This window comes from Aquarana catesbeiana, linkage group LG01 (assembly GCF_042186555.1).
Source record: "Aquarana catesbeiana isolate 2022-GZ linkage group LG01, ASM4218655v1, whole genome shotgun sequence".
In the NCBI taxonomy this organism is placed as follows: domain Eukaryota; kingdom Metazoa; phylum Chordata; class Amphibia; order Anura; family Ranidae; genus Aquarana; species Aquarana catesbeiana.
Window position 1 is genome coordinate 246,828,230 of NC_133324.1, and position 22,776 is coordinate 246,851,005.

At 43.2% G+C, this 22,776-nt stretch overlaps 2 protein-coding genes across 3 annotated transcripts in view; one reads left to right on the forward strand and one right to left on the reverse strand.

Moving 5' to 3' along the window:
* TCTN2 (tectonic family member 2) overlaps positions 1-1,871 on the reverse strand; it is a 58,469-nt gene extending 56,598 nt beyond the window's left edge. The window contains exon 1 of the mRNA XM_073627627.1: positions 1,629-1,871. Coding sequence (XP_073483728.1) covers positions 1,629-1,710 — 82 coding nt within the window. The 5' untranslated portion in view covers positions 1,711-1,871. The remainder of the gene's footprint in view (positions 1-1,628) is intronic.
* A 6-nt stretch (positions 1,872-1,877) lies between these two features.
* Positions 1,878-22,776, forward strand: part of ATP6V0A2 (ATPase H+ transporting V0 subunit a2) — a 113,563-nt gene continuing 92,664 nt past the window's right edge. Inside the window, exons 1-3 of one of the 2 annotated variants that reach the window (XM_073627605.1) lie at positions 1,878-2,133; positions 9,985-10,063; positions 12,694-12,791. In XM_073627605.1, coding sequence (XP_073483706.1) covers positions 2,017-2,133; positions 9,985-10,063; positions 12,694-12,791 — 294 coding nt within the window. In that variant the 5' untranslated portion in view covers positions 1,878-2,016. Of the gene's footprint in view, positions 2,134-7,676; positions 7,805-9,984; positions 10,064-12,693; positions 12,792-22,776 lie in introns of those variants that run through there. The other variant, XM_073627616.1, reaches the window with a different exon arrangement.

A 22,776-nucleotide genomic window follows, 5' to 3' on the forward strand; every position in this document is an offset into this window, starting at 1 on the left:
GTTTATTGATTGGTTTGCGCAAACGTTATAGCGTTTACAAAATAGGGGATAGTTTTATGGTATTTTTATTAATTTTTTTTTTAATAGTAATGGCGGCGATCAGCGATTTTTATTGTGACTGCGACATTATGGCAGACACATCGGACATTTTTGACACATTTTTGCGCACCCGTGCCATTCTGCCGACGTATATCTACAGGAGGCGGTCGGGAAGTGGTTAAAGGCATGACATGTTAAGTATCTATTTACTTGTGGTAACATCATCTTTCACATTATACAAACAAATTGGGGTAACTATTGTGATTCTTTTTTTTTTTTAAATTCATTAAAGTGTATCGTTTTAAAAAAAATAAAATGCGTTTAAAAGACAACTGCACAATTACCACGTGACATAAAATATTTCAACAATTGCCATTTTATTCTCTAGGTCTAGGAGAGAGATAGAGAGATAGATAGAATGTTTGGGGGTTCTAGCAAAAAATACTAATTTAAACTTGTAAACATAAAGTTCCAGAAAAGGCCTGGTCAGTAAGTAGTTAAGATGATCGAGAGGCTGTTAAACAAGGGATTTTACCCTCTCTTAATGTACAGGGGGTCTCGGGACACTTTGTACGGGGGGTCTCGGGACACTTTGTACGGGGGGGTCTCGGGACACTTTGTACGGGGGGGTCTCGGGACACTTTGTACGGGGGGGTCTCGGGACACTTTGTACGGGGGGGTCTCGGGACACTTTGTACGGGGGGGTCTCGGGACACTTTGTACGGGGGGGTCTCGGGACACTTTGTACGGGGGGGGGTCTCGGGACACTTTGTCCGGGGGGGGGGTCTCGGGACACTTTGTACGGGGGGGGGGTCTCGGGACACTTTGTACGGGGGGGGGTCTCGGGACACTTTGTACGGGGGGGGGGGTCTCGGGACACTTTGTACGGGGGGGGTCTCGGGACACTTTGTACGGGGGGGGGTCTCGGGACACTTTGTACGGGGGGGGGTCTCGGGACACTTTGTACGGGGGGGGGTCTCGGGACACTTTGTACGGGGGGGGGGGTCTCGGAACACTTTGTACGGGGGGGTCTCGGGACACTTTGTACGGGGGGGTCTCGGGACACTTTGTACGGGGGGGTCTCGGGACACTTTGTACGGGGGGGTCTCGGGACACTTTGTACGGGGGGTCTCGGGACACTTTGTACGGGGGGTCTCGGGACACTTTGTACGGGGGGGTCTCGGGACACTTTGTACAGGGGGGTCTCGGGACACTTTGTACAGGGGGGTCTCGGGACACTTTGTACAGGGGGGTCTCGGGACACTTTGTACAGGGGGTCTCGGCCCAGAACACTTTGTACAGAATACATGAAAACACACATCAATCTGCATAGATGCAAAGTGTGCCCCCAGCCTTACTTTGTATACTTTGCACTTACACTGTAATAAAGTCAGACGTCAGACCCTTGTATCAATGTGAACCCAAATCAGAGGAGGAGCACAGGCGAACCCTTGGTGGCTGACAAAGGTCGGAGTTGGCACCTTGTGGGGTCTGATCTCTGTCATTTCCCCCATATCCTACCTGGCAGTGCTGGCCTACACTAAGAGTCAGGCCGCAATAAGGGAAGAGCAGCCATCCTTATTCCTCACCTGTGATGATCTGACCTTCTATCCCAGCTATCAGCACCACCATGCCTATGACAAGTAGCCCTGGAGCCCCCCGGACCGCCATCTCTCTGCCCTCCGCACACTCTTGTTGCTAAGATGCCATGTCCATAGGAGCGTTGCGTTCCACAGTAACCATGGCCCCATCCACCAATCGCTCTGAGAGCCGGAGTCACGTTGCCGGATCCCTACAGCCAGCAAACTATCTTCCCTCTAGAAGCCCATCCCCCAGGGCGGACCGTCTACTCTGCCAATCAGCGGAAGGCTGGCCATCCCGGAAGTGCTGTGTGCGGAGTGAGCAGTGGAGAGGAAGCGACGTGGAGAGCTTATCGGTGACACAGGAGCCTGGCCCAGAGCGGCGGACACACACACCATGGGCTCTCTTTTCCGGAGTGATCCTATGTGCCTGGCACAGCTCTTCCTACAGGCCGGCTCGGCCTATGATTGTGTCAGCGAGCTGGGGGAGATGGGGCTGGCAGAGTTCAGGGATGTGAGTATTCGCTGCCTTTTCTGTGTCCTGATTTCTAGTCTGCTCCTATGTTCCAGGAGGGAATGGTGACCATCTAGTGACAGGTGTATGGGACCTTCCATTGGTAATGGTGACCATCCATAGTGACTGGTATATGGGACCTTCTATTGCTAATGGTGACCATCTAGTGACAGGTGTATGGAGCCTTCCATTGGTAATGGTGACCATCCGTAGTGACAGGTGTATGGAGCCTTCCATTGGTAATGATGACCATCCATAGTGACAGGTGTATGGGACCTTCCATTGGTAATGGTAACCATCCATAGTGACAGGTGTATGGGACCTTCCATTGGTAATGGTGACCATCCATAGTGACAGGTGTATGGAGCCTTCCATTGGTAATGGTGACCATCCATAGTGACTGGTGTATGGGACCTTCCATTGGTAATAGTGACCATCCATAGTGACCGGTGTATGGATCCTTCCATTGGTAATGGTGACCATCCGCAGTGACCGGTGTACGGATCCTTCCATTGGTAATGGTGACCATCCGTAGTGACAGGTGTATGGAGCCTTCCATTGGTAATGGTGACCATCCGTAGTAACAGGTGTATGGAGCCTTCCATTGGTAATGGTGACCATCCGTAGTGACAGGTGTATGGAGCCTTCCATTGGTAATGGTGACCATCCGTAGTGACAGGTGTATGGAGCCTTCCATTGGTAATGGTGACCATCCGTAGTGACAGGTGTATGGAGCCTTCCTTTGGTAATGGTGACCATCCGTAGTGACAGGTGTATGGAGCCTTCCTTTGGTAATGGTGACCATCCGTAGTGACAGGTGTATGGAGCCTTCCATTGGTAATGGTGACCATCCGTAGTGACAGGTGTATGGAGCCTTCCATTGGTAATGGTGACCATCCGTAGTGACAGGTGTATGGAGCCTTCCATTGGTAATGGTGACCATCCGTAGTGACAGGTGTATGGAGCCTTCCATTGGTAATGGTGACCATCCGTAGTGACAGGTGTATGGAGCCTTCCATTGGTAATGGTGACCATCCGTAGTGACAGGTGTATGGAGCCTTCCATTGGTAATGGTGACCATCCGTAGTGACAGGTGTATGGAGCCTTCCATTGGTAATGGTGACCATCCGTAGTGACAGGTGTATGGAGCCTTCCATTGGTAATGGTGACCATCCGTAGTGACAGGTGTATGGAGCCTTCCATTGGTAATGGTGACCATCCGTAGTGACAGGTGTATGGAGCCTTCCATTGGTAATGGTGACCATCCGTAGTGACAGGTGTATGGAGCCTTCCATTGGTAATGGTGACCATCCGTAGTGACAGGTGTATGGAGCCTTCCATTGGTAATGGTGACCATCCGTAGTGACAGGTGTATGGAGCCTTCCATTGGTAATGGTGACCATCCGTAGTGACAGGTGTATGGAGCCTTCCAGTGGTAATGGTGACCATCCGTAGTGACAGGTGTATGGAGCCTTCCATTGGTAATGGTGACCATCCGTAGTGACAGGTGTATGGAGCCTTCCATTGGTAATGGTGACCATCCGTAGTGACAGGTGTATGGAGCCTTCCATTGGTAATGGTGACAATCCGTAGTGACAGGTGTATGGAGCCTTCCATTGGTAATGGTGACCATCCGTAGTGACAGGTGTATGGAGCCTTCCATTGGTAATGGTGACCATCCGTAGTGACGTTTGTATGGAGCCTTCCATTGGTAATGGTGACCATCCGTAGTGACGTTTGTATGGAGCCTTCCATTGGTAATGGTGACCATCCGTAGTGATGTTTGTATGGAGCCTTCCATTGGTAAGGGTGACCATCCGTAGTGATGTTTGTATGGAACCTTCCATTGGTAAGGGTGACCATCCATAGTGATGTTTGTATGGAGCCTTCCATTGGTAATGGTGACCATCCATAGTGACAGGTGTATGGAGCCTTCCATTGGTAATGGTGATGATGATCCACAGTGACAGATGTATGGAGCCTTTCATTAATCAGCTGGCACTTCCATTGGTAATATGAGCATCAATGGTGACAGGTATATGGAGCCTTCCATTGGTAATGGTGACAAGTATATGGAGCCTTCCATTGGTAATGGTGACAAGTATATGGAGCCTTCCATTGGTAATGGTGATAATCCACAGTGACAGGATAATGGAGCCTTCCATTCATCAGCTGCCACTTCCATTGAGAAGTTCACTGTTTGGTTAGGGAGGTGTCCACGTCGCTGGGTGTGATATCTACATTTAGCATTGTTTACAGTGAAGAACAAATCTTTTAAGGGGAACTCCATCCGAGTAATGTCAGTACTAAACAGCATACAAAATGTTCTGTGAATGGACGGGGAAGGCAAATGACAAATCTCTGCAGTGCTGGAAGTTGGGCGCTCAAATAGTTTCAAACAATATAATGAATGGATTAAGCTGGGCTTACATTTTACAATTTTCTTATTTAATTTCCTTCAGATTTACCTTCAACTATGTAGTGCAAGGGCCTACCTGATTGCATAAAAATAGAAAGTGTTTAGGTTTGACCTCATGTTATATGGTTTTGGTAAATCTAAAAGAAAATTGTATAATGTATGGCCAGCCTGCTAGATGAAAGCCTAACTCCACTTTTGCATTGTAGTATACAGAATGTTGCACCTGCATTCGGGGTGTAAAGTAACATGGTGCTAACTGGACCCCTCCCCCCGCCAAATAGTCCTCCCGTGACAGCTTGCCAGGGTTCTTTCCCACAGCAGCTGTCTTTTTTTGTTTTGTTTTTTTTTTTTTTAATTTGCCAACAAGTGCAGGGCTGCACCAACGCAGCCACATCATTCATCTGTGATTAAATGAACTAGAAGTCCCATCTGTCACCAGCAGGACTTGTAGTTCTCATTGGAACACAGATGTGGTGATCACCGTATTCATAGGCCATTGACGCTTCAACACCCAACTGAAAGTCTGTTCCTCTGTAAAGACATAGGGCCGGAGGAAAAGTCGGTAGGAGTCCTTTCATTGTACCCACAATCCCCTGATCGCAGGTGCAAGGCTTTGCAGGCTCCTGTAGAAAAAAATAAATGCACATTCTTTTTCCAGCAAATATACATGCATTAATTTCTTCTCTAGAAGGTGGACTGAGCCTTTAAACATAGGCACTATAAACATTTTGCCCCCATTTGGCTTTAGAAATTCAGATCAATCTTTGTGGCTGGAGTTAAAGCGGAGTTCCGTCCACCCCCCCCCCCACTAAAAACTTTAAAAATCAGCAGCTACAAACACTGTAGCTGCTGACTTTTAATATAAGGACACTTTGCCTGTCCAGGGAGCCCCAGGCGATTTTTAAAATCATCTCTCAGGTGCTGCCGCTGCCTCCATTCTTTGTGAGGGAAACCAGCAGTGAAGCCTTGCGGCTTTACAGCCGATTTCCTATCGGTGGTGGGGGAAGGAGGAGGGGGGCCGAATTTTCAGGGGACTTTGCTGCGTCGAGGTCTCCTAGAAGTGGGCGGAGCTCCACTTTAAGCTTCAAGTGGAAATGAAGGCAAAACTAACTGTACATAGGACAAAGGCTGAATCTTCCTGAGGAGAGGAGAGCATACCCATTGTATTAATAAGGTCGGGTTCAGGAAAGCTTGTTTTATTTATGAAGTGAGTATTGTGAGAATTAAAGAGAGGACTAGAGCTACAAGCAAAAATGTTTTTTTTTAATTTTTATAAAAGGCTCCATTCACGCTTTTGCAACTTTGGACACATAATGTCGCGTGACAAACCAGAGGACATGTATTTCAATTGAAGCCATTCAAATCTATGCAACTTAAAGTTGCAATGAGATGAAAAATGTTCCTGCGCTACTTTGATGCAACCTGAGTGCCATAGACTACAATGTAAACATTCAAAAGTCGCACCTGAATGTTGTCAATGCGACAGTTGTCTGACTGCAGAGACACACCCAGTCACACGTCTGTCTTTGACCCCTGCCAAAGTTGCATGAAGTAGCAATGGAAGTTACATGTTTTTGGAGTCGCACAAGTGTGAATGGAGCCTAAGGGAGGATTATAACCGCTATCAGTTTTTTCCCATCTGTGTCCCAGTGGGGAGATTTCCCTTTACTTTCTGTCCTATAGTCACAATAGTAAGTGAGAAGAAATCCTTCCGAAGTTGTCATCAGAGTTGGCATCCCCGTTGGAAGATTTTGCCTCTATTCCTGTTCTGGTAACCAATCAAAAATTGGGATGTTCTTTTACTGTTGGTGAGAACAATAAACAGGACAAATAGGGTGAATCTAAAAGGGACACAGAAAGACATAAAAACCGGACAGGGGTTTCAACCCCTCCCCACTCTATCCTATACAAAACGAAAACGTCTTTCCTTTAGTTATACTTTAACTACCGTCCTCCGTATAGACAAATGACAGCGGGTGGGATGCTCCGTTTGTTCTGACACGATGTCATGATATCGCCCCAGTCTGTCCAATCACAGGCGGTCACATGTAAATAAGGAAATGCCGTTTATCGGCTCTCATCACCTCACACCGACAGTGTGAGGAGAGGAGAGCCGATCAGTGGCATCTCCTCACAGGGATGCCCATCAGTGATGCAAGTCAATGCTGCCTTTCAGTGTTGCCTGTCAGTGCTCATCAGTTACGCATATTAGTGCCACATATCAGTGCTGCATGTTCGTGCAGCCACATCAGCGAAAAAGAAAAAATACTTATTTACACAATTTGCTGACAGCAACGATTACGTTTCCACGTACCTTTTTATAGATGAGCCCGGTAATGCAGAGGAAGGCCTCCCTTACGTATCTGACTTGAGGCCCCTGATAGAGCATACAGGGGACCTGAGAGTACAGAATGGTATAAGTGCCTGGCAGGTAGGTAGTCAGGAGAGCTGCTCCGGAGTTCCTGATGCCACAGGAATGAGGACTGGTGGGATGAGATTTCGGCACAGCAGGCAGTAGAGGAGCTGGGTCGGCACAGCAGGCAGTAGAGGAGCTGGGTCAGCCAAGTGTGAGATGTCAATACCATGTGACCTGAAAGACTTAGCTCAACAAGGAAATGTTCTCTCCAGCAATGGAGGTCAAACTGAGCATGTTTAGCTTTACTACCCTCACTGTGTCTTATCTGTCCTTGCCAAGAGAGACTCTGCAGGAAGGGAAGGATCTGTCCATACAGGATCAAAGGGCCTTTTTACACAATGCAGAGTATTAACCCCTTAAGTTCCACAGTGAGTATAACAAGTATGCTATTCTGCATATACAGACAGATTTTACTGTTGTGGGTTTAGTAACACTTTAAAGAGTAACTCCACTTTGGTTGAGAGAAAAACATTCCTGTCTGGGTGATCTATGTACATTACAATGATTTCAACAAACTTTGTTGCAGATTCCTACCTTTTTGTTACTCTGAAGAAATCCCTGTGTGCAAGTGATTCTAATGGGAGTGGTTTCATAATTCTCAATCTGCTGCTGCACCTGCAGGGCTCTGAGGAAAAATGCAGACTCTGCATTGCTTTAGACGTGATTTCCCATTTCGAGTATCTTACCAAAAATGACTTTTTTGTTGCAGTGAATGCCAAAAATCTGACTTATCTTAGTGTAAACTTCTGGAAAAATCAGCGAGCCAATCACACAAGCAGGAAATTACATTTCTGGCGGGGCATTCTGTACACCATCTGTGTACAGAACACCTCCAGGTAACCATATTACATTGCATTTTACAGAAAATTATAGAGCTGCAGATTGAAAAGGAAAGGTATTTTTTTTTATAACATTTAATTACAATATGACTTGAGTCGCAATTGTATGCACTATATGTATTTTTTTTTTATTTGCTATTTTTTTCCCCCACAAAAGTGGAGTTACCGTACCTTTTTTACCTTTTTTTTTTTTTTTTTTTTTTTTTTTTTTTTAATGGGATAAAGGTTTTACTTGAATAAAAGCTAAACATTGTAAGAATCCCTGTAAGTGTTAAATGATTGACCCCCAACTTGCTGCTCAGCTTGGTCTGTTACAGGTAGTTGAAAAACAGGATAACCAGGTAATAAACTATGTTACAGAGAGACTCAGAAAAAGAAAGACTGCTAAATTAATGCTAGTGAAAGACTGTATCATATACAGTATGTTATGTTTGATTTTGGCCATAGTTACACTTAAAGCAAATATATACCGCTGGAAGTTTTTTTTTGTTTTGTTTTTTTTCCTTGCCCTGCAAGGTAATGTCACAATGCGCTAGTATGCTTTGCATACTACTTTCGCCTAGCAGTAAGAAGGGTCGCTGGTTCGAATCCCAACCACGACACTACCTACCTGGAGTTTGTATGTTCTCCCTGTGCCTGCGTGGGTTTCCTCCGGGTACTCCAGTTTCCTCCCACACTCTAAAGACATGCTGGTAGGTTCATTGGATTCTGTCTAAAAAAATTGTCCCTAGTATGTATGAATGTGAGTTAGGGACATTAGGTTGTAAGCTCCTTGAGGGTAGGGACTGATGTGAATGTACAATGTATATGTAAAGCGCTGCGTAAATTGACGGCGCTATATAAGTACCTGAAATAAATAAAATAAATAAATACTAGCACATTATGTTAAACTTCCCTTAAAACAGACCTCTTCCAGTGCCGAGAAGTCAGGGTGCTCCTATCATCACCTGTCTTGCATTGGGGTCTTGAGAGCTCCTGTTCTACTGGCCGGAGCTATGATGCTGTCGCTTCCGCGCATGCCAGTTACGGCACGGGCTCTGAAGGAATGTCATGGATGGCCATTCCTTCAGAGCGCATGTGCCAGTGATGTCACTGGCTTAATGTACAGTAACTAACTCCTAAATGGTGCCTGTTTAGGAGATCTTTACACTACCTATAGGTAAGTCTATAATGAGGCTTACCTATAGGTAAAAGTTAGTGATGGAAGTTTACTTCCACTTTAAAGTGTTACTAAACCGTAAAATCAGTCTGTATATGCCGTAAAGCATGCTTGTTATACTCACTGTGGAACTTAAGGGGTTAATCCTCTGCATTGTGTAAAAAAAGCTGTTTGATCCTGTATGCACACATCCTCTTCCACATACTCCAAAACAGGTCAGAATAAGACACAGTTACTGGCTGCACATACTCAGTTTGGTGTGTATTGCTAGGTTTTTTTTTTTTTTTTTTTTTTTTCTTGGGAGACTGCATTTTTTTTTTTTTTTTAGCACAGGACTAATCAGCACCGTCCAGACGGTCAGGGGTCCTGATAGGACAGCCAGTGCAGTGGGAAAACTCCTCCTACAAGCTTTAACCAGGCACTGATGGAAGTCACAAGACTGCTATATACTGCTGATGAGAAACAGTATTTATCAGTTTATATTTACTAAAATAATTGCATTTTCCGTGTTCTGTGTACTGTGGGAGACCAGATATAGTGAATGCAGAGTCCTGGGTTTAGGAGCACTTTAAAGCCTTACACTGCCTCTGTTGGAAGGAGCATACTATATCCTCTTGTAAGTAGTGCAGTAATCAATTATTTCCTCCTGTCTTTATAGATTTTCCTTAAAACCTAACTAAATTTGCTACATGCTACCTTTGTTTGATATAACAACCCCCCCCCCCCAATCTCTTAAACTCACCGTTGAAAAAAATGGATTACATGTTTAAACTGCCATGAAATAATCTTTACTAACACACTGAAATACTTGAATAAATGGCCTTAGATTGTGTGTTGGTTTTCTTTCTTTATAACAAGTAGTAAGAAAATGGCAGCACGCCTGTGTTGCCAGCCTCAGCGGTTTGCAGCAGGCAATGGCTGTATGTGTTCTAACAATATAGAATATGATGATAAATGTTTTCTGCATGTGCTTGGATTACTTGTGTATTGTAAACACATTTTAAATCTATTTTAACAGCTGAACCCTCATGTGAGTGCCTTTCAGAAAAGATTTGTTGGTGAAGTAAAGAAGTGTGAAGAGTTGGAAAGAATATTAGGTGGGTAGTGAAAATATCCATGTTTGGGTTTTGTTATATGCATGCACTACTGCTTTCTTTGTTTTGTGCTTTATATATCTTGGATGGGTTTGACAACTGCATTCTTAAAATGAGTAGGGAATATCTAAGCAAAATTCAAGAGTACCCGATCAGATATAAGTTATTAGATGTAAAGAATTATGATTTGCATTTAAAAAGGATCTAGACTATGGAAGCTGTATTCAAAAAGCCAAGTCACTAGCATTGTCTGTAGGCTCACTGTAGCTGATCATTCCTCTATTGTTATTTTTACCAAGCCTTGTTCTGCGTTCGAAGGAGAGCTGAAGTTACAGTGAGTCCATAACAAGTACGGGCCGGCAACTTGACAGCTTCTCCATAGAAAACGTTATTATAGCATCACAGCAGTAACATCATCCAAAATACTGACGCGTTTCGGCCTAAGCCTTCATCATCATAGACCTGAAGTTGCACTCTACAGACCTCAGAGTGGAGAGCTCCGAGAGCTGATTGGAGGGAAGGGACACACCCCCTTCACATAGCACATGGGAACAGAGCTGAGGCTGTCAATCAGATGGAGTTCCTTCCCCTGTCACCATTTTTCTGATGGTGTCAGGAAAACCTTGTCAGAAGTGAATTATGTTTATAGCAGAGGAACGACACAGCAGACAGAATTGACACTTGGTGCTCTCAATTTAGACAAGTACACACTATAGAGGGGCTTTAATCATATTTAATGTCTGAGGTTTACAACCACTTTGAAGACCTGAATTCTTAAACTTCCCAGCGCTCTCCAAAACTATAAAATATTTTTTTGGCTTGAGTTACATTTTATGATGTTTTCAGATAGGGTTATATTGTTTTTTTTTTTTTTTCTTGTAATCTGAGTAAAGCTACACAGGGAGAAGGCTTTCAGTTCATACCAGTGACAGCAGACCATTTCCACTTTGTACAGGAATTTGTGCTGTGTCACATGAAAGTAATCCTCTACATAAAACAAAGTGCAAATGTCTAGCTTGTTACATTTAGTAAAGGGATCGCTATGTGCTAATGTTTTTCCTGCTGGAAATCACATGTTTAGTCCTATCTTCTATAACAAGCGTATGTTCTCTTATCATTAAAACTGCACATAGCAACCTCACCCAAGCAATTATAGAATAAGGTATTCTGAATATAACCATTCACAGAAGCAAATGTATGTTAAGCGTTGGAAGGTTTCATTGCTGTTTTTATAACTAAATGGCTTATAGCTAGATTGATTCACATTTTTGAGATAATATTTTTTTGTTAATTTTCCTTAAAATAAACTATATTTTCCCCCCCTGTCCTCATCTGTGATATTTTTTTTTTTTTTAAATAATAATGTGCAGTGTGAGCTAACATTCTGTTTTTTGGATCTTTTGCAAATGTGTTTTGCTGTCCTTTCTTACTTGTACCCAACTTGCTGTGTGTGTGTGGTGTGTTTTTTTTTGTTTTTTTTTTTTTTAAATAAAACTCTCTATCTATCTATCTAATCTTCCTTTTTCCAGCTCTTATGTTTTTGAGAAAAGAGAATTATCTGAATATGTAATTGCTAGGTATGCAACGGTGTTAAATAGAGGAGCCCCTGTTCTAGGTTACCTAGTATCTGTTGAAAAAAATATATAAATGTGACTTCTCTTTTCTGCTTCCTATTTTGAAATTTGTTGGCTGGGAGAAAAACAAGCTTCATATTAGCGGTAGTTTAATGTTGTTTTTTTGCTCTTCTCTACATCTGCTGCACATCCAATAAAAAGTCACTTCTCTTTAGATGGCCTTATGGTGTAAACTCCAGCCTATGGTGGCTCCAGAATTGCCACCTTTTTTATTATGGTGGCATCACTACAGAACAGGGGAACTGGTAGTCGTTGTGAGCAACATGGCAGTACTTTTTAAAGTAAAGCTCATTGTCAAAGGACTGCAAAAAAAAAAAAAAAAAAAAAAAAAAAGCTGGCTTGGCTTCCACTTTTTAAAATCCCCTCATTTAATTTTGGGAAAGAGAGGAATTTGCAGTTACATTTGATATTCTATTGTGTAATGCCTATAGTTGACCTTGAGGGGATTTAGCCTCGGTTCACACCAGAGGCGGCACGACTTGCAGGTCGCCTCACCGAGGCGACCTGCACACGACTGCCGGGGCGACTTGCAAAACGACTTCTGTATAGAAGTCTATGCAAGTCGCCCCAAGTCGCCCCCAAAGTCGTACAGGAACCTTTTTCTAAGTCGGAGCGACTTGCGTCGCTCCGATTAGAACGGTTCCATTGTACTGAACGGGACGTTACTTGTCAAGTCGTCCCAGTGTGAAGCGAGGCTTAGTTCTGTCTTTTAATTTATTTATTTATTTATTTTAAATCCTACATTTGTTGTACTATGCAAAGTTCAGTGTAATAGAAAAAAAATTATTTTATATATATATATAGTAGATTTAAAAATTTAAGGGCCCACCAAATGTTAGTGTAGTGTGGTTTATCACTATTCTATATTGGAAAAAATGAAAAGATAAAGAATGCATTAAAAAAATAAATACTGTAAAGGCTATTGTGAATAAGAAGCTGAGCTCGTTAATTTATGTTTATTCTTCACCCTTTCAATGTACTTGTTCATTTTCATAACAGGGTACCTGGTTTTGGAAATCAAGAAAGCGGACATTCCAGTTCCAGAAGGAAATATGTTGCCAGCAGCCCCCCTTCCAAAACATGTGCTAGAAATTCAGGTAACTCTCACAAGATTGCATCACATGCATTTATTTGTAGACATCACATGACCTATTGAAAGAAAAGGCATAGGTAAATTGCACCCCGTCATTTCCTCAAATAAGAGTACTGTAATGCATTTAAAACATTGCAAACACGATATACAGTGTGTTTGTATATATACAGTTCGGTCCATATATATTTGGACACAGGCACAATTTTAGTTTTGCTTTTTTTCCAGGTATATACTTATATAAAGAAAATGGGCTGGAAGTGCACACTCTAATGCCGCGTACACACGAGCGGACTTTACAGCAGACTTTGTCTGGCGTACCGGATTTCGTCGGACAATTAGATCGTGTGTGGGCTCCAGCGGACTTTGTATTCTCAAAAGTTGGATGGACTTAGATTTGAAACATGTTTCAAATCTATCTGACGGACTCGAGTCCGGTCGAAAAGTCCGCTCGTCTGTATGCTAGTTCGACGGGCAAAAAGCCATGCTAGGGCAGCTATTAGCTACTGGCTATGAACCTCCTTATTTAAGTCTGGTCGTACATCATCACGTACGAATCCGTCGGACTTTGGTTGATTGTGTGTAGGCAAGTCCGTTCATTCAGAAAGTCCGTCGTAAAGTCTGTCAAAGTCCGCCGGGCAAAGTCTGCCGTAAAGTCCGCTTGTGTGTATGCGGCATTAGGTTTAATTTGAGGGTATGTACATCCAAATCAGAGGAAGGGTTTGGGAATTACAGCTCTTAAGAATAGCCCCCCCCACACACACACACTTTTTCAAGGGACCAAAAGTAATTGGACAATTGAATCAAAAGCTGTTTCATGGCCAGGTGAGGGCTACTCCTCCGTTTTTCTTCATCAATTAAGCAGGTAAAAGGTCTGGAGTTGATCCTAATGCCCCGTACACACGATAGGATTTTCAGCCGGAAAATGTTTGATAGGAGCTTGTTGTCGGAAATTCCATTTTCCATCAGAATTTCCGTCACACAAAATTTGAGAGCAACAAAATCCGTTGTCAGAAATTCCAATCGTGTGTACACAATTCCGACGCACAAAGTTCCACGCATGCTCGGAATCAAGCAGAAGAGCAGCACTGGCTATTGAAATTAATTTTTCTCGGCTTGTCGTACGTGTTGTACGTCGCCGCGTTCTTGACGTTCGGAATTTCCGACCAACTTTGTGTGACCGTGTGTATGCAAGACAAGTTTGAGCCAACATCTGTCGAAAAAAAAAAACATGGATTTTGTTGTCGGAAAATCCTATCATGTGTACAGGGCATAAGTGTGGTATTTGGATTGAAAAATTAGGACTTTAAAGCAGACTTTATAGGTACCAGAAAAGGAATACAAGGTATTATTAGATAATACTAAAGCCTCTTTATGAAGGGGCGCCCCCGCTCGCTCGAGTGGGGGGAAGACTTCTGCAGTTCTCAAGGGTCTGGCAGGAAAGGTTTCGAGACAGATAGGTGGTCTCCACAATAGTTCTAGGATACAAACTAGAGTTCCGAGAGTTCCTGTCTGCTCGTTTTCTCAGGTCAAATGTCCAAAGATCCAGAAAAAAAGAATTCTCTCTTTCAAGCATTAGACCGACATTTGTCTCAAAAAGTGATCATGGTGGTCCCCATGGAAGAGCAGGGGTTGGGGTTTTATTCAAACCTTTTCACGGTGCAAAAACCAAATGGTAATGTCAGACCCATTCTAGATCTCAAAGATCTAAACTGATTCCTGAATATCCGCTCTGTTCGCTTGGAATCAATCCGATCAGTTGTCTCCATCCTACAAGGAGGAGAACTTCTGGCGTCAATCGACATCAAAGATGCATACCTGCATGTGCCTATTTTCCCAGCTCACCAGAAATATCTACGTTTCAAGGTAGAGAATCTCCAGTTTCAGTTTGTAGCTCTGCCTTTCGGTCTAGCTACTGCACCAGGGGTGTTACAAAAGTTATGGCACCTCCTCTGGCCAAGTGAAGGACTCAAGGTATAACAACCTAGACGACCTGCCGGTCGGTAGCCCGCTTAGACCAAAGCATGGTCACCACAGTCAACTACCTGAAATACCTAGGTTGGATCCCCAACCTAGAGAAATCTTCTTTAACCACTTAAGGACCGAGCCTCTTTCTTAGATTTGTTGTTTACAAGTTAAAACATTTTTTTTTTTGCTAGAAAATTACTTAGAAACAAACATTATACATTTTTTTTTCTAACACCCTAGAGAATAAATTGGCGGTGGTTGCAATACTTTTGGTCACACCGTATTTGCTCAGCGGTCTTACAGGCACACTTTTTTTGGAAAAAATACACTTTTTTGAATTAAAAAATAAGACAACAGTAAAGTTAGACTAATTTTTTTTTATACTGTAAAAGATAATGTTACGCCGTGTAAATTGATACCTGACATGTCACGCTTCAAAATTGCGCCCGCTCGTGGAATGGCGACAAACCTTTACCCTTAAAAATCTCCATAGGCGATGTTTAAAAAATTCTACAGGTTGCATGTTTTAAGTTAGAGGAGGTCTAGGGCTAGAATTATTGCTCTCACTCTACCAATTGCGGCGATACCTCACATGTGTGGTTTGAACACCGTTTTCATATGCGGGCGCTACTCACGTATGCGTTCACTTCTGCACGCGAGCTCGCCCGGACAGGGCGCGTTTTTATTTTATTTTTTTTATTGTACCTTTTTTTATTTTTACGCTGTTTTAAAAAACAAAAAAAATGGCACTTTTATTTCTATTACAAGGAATGTAAACAACCCTTGTAATAGAAAAAAACATGACAGGACCTCTTAAATCTGAGATTTGGGTCAAAAAGACCTAAGATCTCATATTTAGACTAAAATGCAAAAAAAAAAAAAAAAAAAAAAAAAAAACAGACGCGATCGCCTTTGCTGCTGCCGACGGCTCCGGTAAGCGGCGGAGGGCACCGGATCGTGGCGCGAGGGGGGGAGCCCTCTCCCACCACCAATAAAAGTGATCTCGCTGCGAATCCTCCGCAGAGACCACTTTTTTATCTTGTAGCGGACCGCCCGCTGAGGACGGGGATACCGGGGTTATGGCAGCTAGCTGCTGCCATAACAATGATATCCTCCTTCAAACAGCCGCTGTATAACGACTGCGGGCGGTCTGTAAGTGGTTAAAACCATTAAGAAGACTAGAGTACTTGGGTCTGATCATGGATACAGCCCAGAAAAAGGTGTTTTTACCCCAGGCAAAAATCAGCTCCATAAAGGAGCTGATTCAGGTGGTCAGGGCGAAGAAGGATCCTTCTATTCGCCTTTGCATGAGGTTGTTGGGAAAGATGGTGGCTTCATTTGAAGCTGTTCCCTATGCTCAGTTTCATTCGAGACTGCTGCAAAACAGTATCCTATCTGCTTTAACAAGAAGGTCCAAGCGCTAGATTTTCCAATGCGTCTGTCGCCAAAGGTGCGCCAGAGCCTCAGTTGGTGGAGGATCTCCAAGAATCTGCAGAAGGGGAAATCCTTCATGCCAGTTACCTGGAAGGTGGTAACAACAGATGCCAGCCTCTCAGGTTGGGGAGCAGTCCTGGAAGAAGCTACTACCCAAGGAAAATGGTCCAGGACTGAAAGGACCTTGCCCATCAACATTCTAGAGATTCTGGCAGCACGCTTAGTCCTAAGGGCCTGGAAGTTCAGGTTGCGGGATTGTCCAGTCAGGATTCAATCCGACAATGCCACAGCAGTGGCTTATATCAATCACCAAGGGGGCACTAGAAGTCATGCACCCCAGGGAAACGTAAACCATATCCTAGCCTGGGCGGAAAAGCATGTGCCTTGCATATCGGCAATCTTCATTCCAGGGATAGAGAACTGGCAGGTGGACTACTTAAGTCGCCAACAGTTGTTCCCTGGGGAATGGTCCCTTCACCCCGACATCTTCCTAGTTATATGCCAAAGGTGGGGGGTCCTGGATGTAGATCTGTTTGCGTCCAGGTTCAACAACAAAGTCGACAACTTTGTGTCAAGAACAAGGGATCTGCTTGCATGCGGAACAGATGCCTTAGTGACCACGTGGGATCAGTTCTCACTGATTTATACATTCCCTCCTATTCTGATGATACCTCATCATCTTCGCAGGATCAAGCAGGAAAGGAGGTTGGTGGTTCTTGTGGCCTCAGCGTGGCCCAGAAGGTCTTGGTATGTAGAGATCGTAAGGATGGTGGTAGGGGACCCATGGACCCTACCACCATGTCCAGACCTGCTCTTGCGGGGACCAGTATTCCATCCTACCTTAAATTTGACGGTTTGGCTATTGATTCACATTCTGAAGAATCGTGGGCTTTCAGGGTCAGTGATATCTACCTTGATTAATGCAAGGAAGCCAGCTTCCAGAGTCATTTATTGTAGAGTCTGGAGGGCATGTGTTTCCTGGTGTGAATCCAGGGGTTGGCATCCTATAAAATATGTTCTAGGTAAAATTCTTGCCTTTCTGCAAATAGGATTAGAGATGAAGCTGGCCTTGAGTGCCATCAAAGGCCAGGTCTCGGCCTTATCGGTATTGTTCCAACGACCACTTGCTTCACATTCTCTGGTCCGTAGTTTCATACAGGGGGTAACATGGCTCAATCCGCTGGTTAGGTCACCCTTGAAACCTGAATTTAGTTTTGTCGGCTTTACAAAAACAGCCTTTTGAGCCGATATAGCATACTCCCTTGATCCTTTTGACAAGGAAGTTAGTTTTCTAGTTGCCATATCTTCTGCAAGAAGGGTATCAGAGTTGGCTGCTCTTTCTTGTAAAGAGCCATATTTAATCATTCACAAGGATAAGGTAGTATTGCGTCTTCATACTAGCTTTCTCCCGAAGGTGGTGTCAGGTTTTCATCTAAACCAGGAAATTTTTCTACCTTAATGTTTTCCAGAACCCTGTTCTACGCGCTCTTGATGTAGTGAGAGCAGTCAAGGTCTATTTGAAGGTGACTGCTCAGATTCGAAAATCGGATGTTTTGTTTGTGTTGCCTGAAGGTCCTAGGAAAGGACAGGCAGTGTCAAAATCTACTATTTCTAAGTGGATTAGGCAAGTAATTGTTCAAGCTTACGGTTTGAAGAAGAAGGTTCCACTTTTTCAAATCAAAGTGCACTCCACCAGGGCTGTTAGTGCTTCGTGGGCAGTGCATCACCAAGCCTCTATGGCTCAAATCTGCAAGGCCGCAACTTGGTCTTCAGTCCATATATTCACAAGATTCTATCAGGTGGATGTAAAAAGACAGGAGAATAAATATCGCCTTTGGGCACAGTGTGCTGCAGGCAGCAGTATAGGTCCTCAGGTATGACTGCACCCTATTTTGGTTTGTGTCTTCCTCCCCTCAGATAGCATTGCTCTAGGACATCCCATATAGTTATGACTATGGCTCTGTGTTCCGTGATGTAAGATAAAGAAAATAGGATTTTTACCAGCTTGCCTGTAAAATCCTTTTCTTGGAGTACATCACGGGACACAGTGGTCCCTACCCTCTTTGTAGTATACACGTGTATTGCTTTGCTACAAAAACTGAGGTACTCCCAGTAAGGGGAGGGGTTATATAGGGAGTAAACTTCCTGTCTAGGGTGTGCCAGTGTCCATCACCTAAAGATAGCCTATATAACCAATATACAGTCAGGTCCATAAATATTGGGACATCAACAAATTCTAATCTTTTTGGCTCTATACACCCCCACAATGTATATGAAATGAAACGAACAAGATGTGCTTTAACTGCATACTTTTAGCTTTAATTTGAGGGTATTTACATCCAAATCAGGTGAACGGTGTAGGAATTACAACAGTTTGTATATGTGCCTCCCACTTTTTAAGGGACCAAAAGTAATGGGACAATTGGCTGCTCAGCTGTTCCATGGCCAGTTGTGTGTTATTCCCTCATTATCCCATGTACAAGGAGCAGATAAAAGGTCCAGAGTTCATTTCAAGTGTGCTATTTGCATTTGGAATCTGTTGCTGTCAACTCTCAATATGAGATCCAAAGAGCTGTCACTATCAGTGAAGCAAGCCATCATTCGGCTGAAAAAACAAAACAAACCTATCAGAGAGATAGCAAAAACATTAGGTGTAGCCAAATCAACTGTTTGGTACATCCTTAGAAAGAACGCACTGGTGAGCTCAGCAGCACCAAAAGACCCAGAAGACCACGGAAAACAAATGTGGTAGATGACCGAAGAATTATTTCCCTGGTGAAGAAAACACCCTTCACAACAGTTGGCCAGATCAAGAACACTCTCCAGGAGGTAGGTGTATGTGTGTCAAAGTCAACAATCAAGAGAAGACTTCACCAGAGTGAATACAGAGGGTTCACCACAAGATGTAAACTATTGGTGAGCCTCAAAAACAGGAAGGTCAGATTAGAGTTTGCCAAACAACATCTAAAAAAGCCTTCACTGTTCTGGAACAACATCCTATGGACAGATGAGACCAAGGTCAACTTGTACCAGAGTGATGGGAAGAGAAGAGTATGGAGAAGAAAAGGAACTGCTCATGATCCAAAGCATCCTACCTCATCAGTGAAGCATGATGGTGGTAGTGTCATGGCGTGGGCATGTATGGCTGCCAATGGAACTGGTTCTCTTGTATTTATTGATGATGTGACTGCTGACAAAAGCAGTAGGATGAATTCTAAAGTGTTTCAGGCAATATTATCTGCTCGTATTCAGCAAAATGCTTCAGAACTCATTGAACGGCGCTTCACAGTGCAGATGGACAATGACCCGAAGCATAATGCGAAAGCAACCAAAGAGTTTTTTAAGGAAAGAAGTAGAATGTTATGCAATGGCCAAGTCATTCACCTGACCTGAATCTGATTGAGCATGCATTTCACTTGCTGAAGACAAAACTGAAGGGAAAATGCCCCAAGAACAAGCAGGAACTGAAGACAGTTGCAGTAGAGGCCTGGCAGAGCATCACCAAGGATGAAACCCAGCGTCTGGTGATGTCTATGCGTTCCAGACTTCAGACTGTAATTGACTGCAAAGGATTTGCAACCAAGTATTAAAAAGTGAAAGTTTGATGGATGATTGTTAATCTGTCCCAATACTTTTGGTCCCTTAAAAAGTGGGAGGCACCGTTCACCTGATTTGGATGTAAATACCCTCAAATTAAAGCTGAAAGTCTACAGTTAAAGCACATATATTGTTTGTTTCATTTCAAATCCATTGTGGTGGTGTACAGAGCCAAAAAGATTAGAATTGTGTCGATGTCCCAATATTTATGTTCCTGACTGTATTTATGACTATGGCTCTGTGTCCCGTGATGTACTCCAAGAAAAGGATTTCACAGGTAAGCTGATATAAAAATCCTATTTTTATCACTTTCTTCACACAAATAGAGCATTCTTTGGGTGGTATTTAATCACTGCTGGGTTTTTTATTTTTTACAGAAAAAAAGACCAAAAAATGTTTACTTTTTTTTTTTCTGTCAGTAAATTTTGTAACTAAGTCATTTTTTGTCTTCACTGATGTGCGCTGAAGAGGCGGCACTGATGGGTTGAACTGGTGGGCATTGAGGTGGCACTTACGGGCACTGATGAGGTGACACTTATGGGCAGACAGACCCACAAACAAAGAACAACTGAAGACAGCTGCAGTTAGAGCCTGACAAAGCATTAGAAAGTCCGTGGGTTCCAGACTTCAGGCAGTCATTGCCAGTAAAGGATTCTCAACAAAATTATTAAAAATGAACATTTTTTTTATGATTATATTCATTTGTCCAATTACATTGAGCCCCTGAAAATGGGGGTACTGTGTATAAACATGGTTGCAGTTCCTAAAATTTGTACTTGATATTTAGGTTCAACTCCTTGAATTAAATCTGAAAGTCTGCACTTACAAATTCATTTGGGTTGTTTAGTTTTAATTTTATTCTGGTGGAATACAGAGCCAAAAGTATGAAAATTGTGCCTGTGTTCAAATATATATGGACGTGTGTGTGTGTGTGTGTGTATGTGTGTATATGTACAAATTTTGCTGCCCTTGTGTAATATCTGTATTTTTTAACTCCATAATGGCTATCTCTTCATTTAATTTTGCTTACATTTCAGCTTGTAATTAACCTACTCAATATCATCTTAATAGCCTTAGCGTTATAGGTGTTAATAAGGACAGTAAGGATTCAAAGGAAAAAAACCTTTTGCATTCCCAGCAGAGTTTAGACTGTATAAGAGAGAAGCAGTTCAGGAGCTAATCAGTTGTGCTGCAGTGATGGGAGGAGAGATAAGACTGACAAAGATGGTCTCATCAGTCTGCTGCTTCTTTTTTTCACTGGCTAAGCACAGGTTGGGAAAGGGTCATGACCTGTTAGTGTTACACAACTGCAGCAGAATAAAAAATAGGTATCCTGATTCCTGACCTGTCAGTCTGAGCTGTGCTGTGTACAAATCCTTCGGCGTTTATGTATTTGACCTAGGTTTTTAGCTGTTTGCCTGAAATTCAGCACTAAGCAAACTCCTAGCAAGCTTTTAATGGGCTTCAATTAGTAGGCTGACATTTATAGAGAAAACTATTAAAGCTAATTTGGAACTCTAGACACAAAATTAAGCTTAATTTAATTTAAATTAAGAAACGAAAGTGTTTAAAAGAAAATTGTGAGCGAATAGGCCATTTATCTATTTATGCATCTTCTGCAATAACTGCCTGTTCAGTCTTCTTTAAAATGTACCCTGGGCTGTGCATGTTCAGCCCAGGGTACATTCTTGGCATGGTGTAACCACAAAGTTACGTCATCCTGTGCAAGCCAACAAAAACAACCAAAGAAACACTCGGAAAAAAGCAAGGGAGAATCTGTTGACTCTGAAGGTCCTCGCGTATGTTGGAGTGGAGGTGAGTATTTTTGCCTTTTAGTACTGCTTTAATATGTTAATAAAACCTAAGTGCAGCCAAAATATATTAACCCTAAAAATCAGCACAAGGGACATAACTTAGTCGATAGGATGTGTCACTTGTGCTGATGCCTCTTCTGTTAGGTTAAATCTTCCTCTGTCCATGCCCCTGATCCACCCCCTCCACCATAATCTTCCTTTGTGGCAGGGGGTTAATAGAAGCAGAAACCCTGGTATGGGTTGCCCAAGTCTAGCCACTGGGCAGGTGATGGAGAATTAAAGCCAACAATACTCATCTCCTGTTCGGTGGGGGTTATTAGAAATAAGGGGCTGTCACAGGCTATCAAGAGTGCCCCACTATGGCCACCCTTTCCACTCATCTCCACTGTTCATAGAAGCTGTACAGTTACTACAGCTTCTATGAATGGAAATGGATCAATGCAGGACAAGCAAATGATTTGATAGGGCTGCTCCTCCATTCATAGATTGTTTTATTCATAGAAGTTGAAGTACGGCTATGAATGGCAGAGTTGAGCAGAAAGGGCATGCATAGTCGGGCACTCTTGATGAGAACCCGTGAAAGTCCCTTGGTTCTTTTAACCCCCACCACACTGGAGATTAGTATTTTTGGCTTTAGTCCTCTGTCATCTGCCCAGTGGCTAGACTTGGGCAACTCGTACCAGGGTTTCTTGTAAAAGGACTTGAAACCCGCCATTCGCCCAATTAAAGATTCCGCTTTGAGTGCCATTTGTACACGAATCCTTCTGCATTGGGGTCAGCTCTGGAGGAGTCATCTGTAAGTCATGCTTTCATTAAAGTACTTTATCGTTTATAGTAACATTAATCGCTGATGGTCTTGTTTACAAATGCAGAGCAGAACATTGATTTAAGGGAAGGGTTTTATTAAAGGAGTTGGAAAGGCAGAAAGTTTTTTTATCTTCATGCATTCTATGCATGAAGATAAAAAGCCTTCTGTGTGCAGCAGCCCCTTTTAGCCCCCCCCCCCCCCCCCCAATACTTACCTGAGCCCTATCTCTATCCAGCGATGTCCATGACTGCCTCAGCCATCTGGGACTACCCTCCTTGTTGGCTGAGACACAGCAGCGTTGCCTTTGACTCCCGCTGCTGTCAATCAAAATTAGTTAGCCAATGAGGAGAGAGTGGGTGCAGGGCCCAACC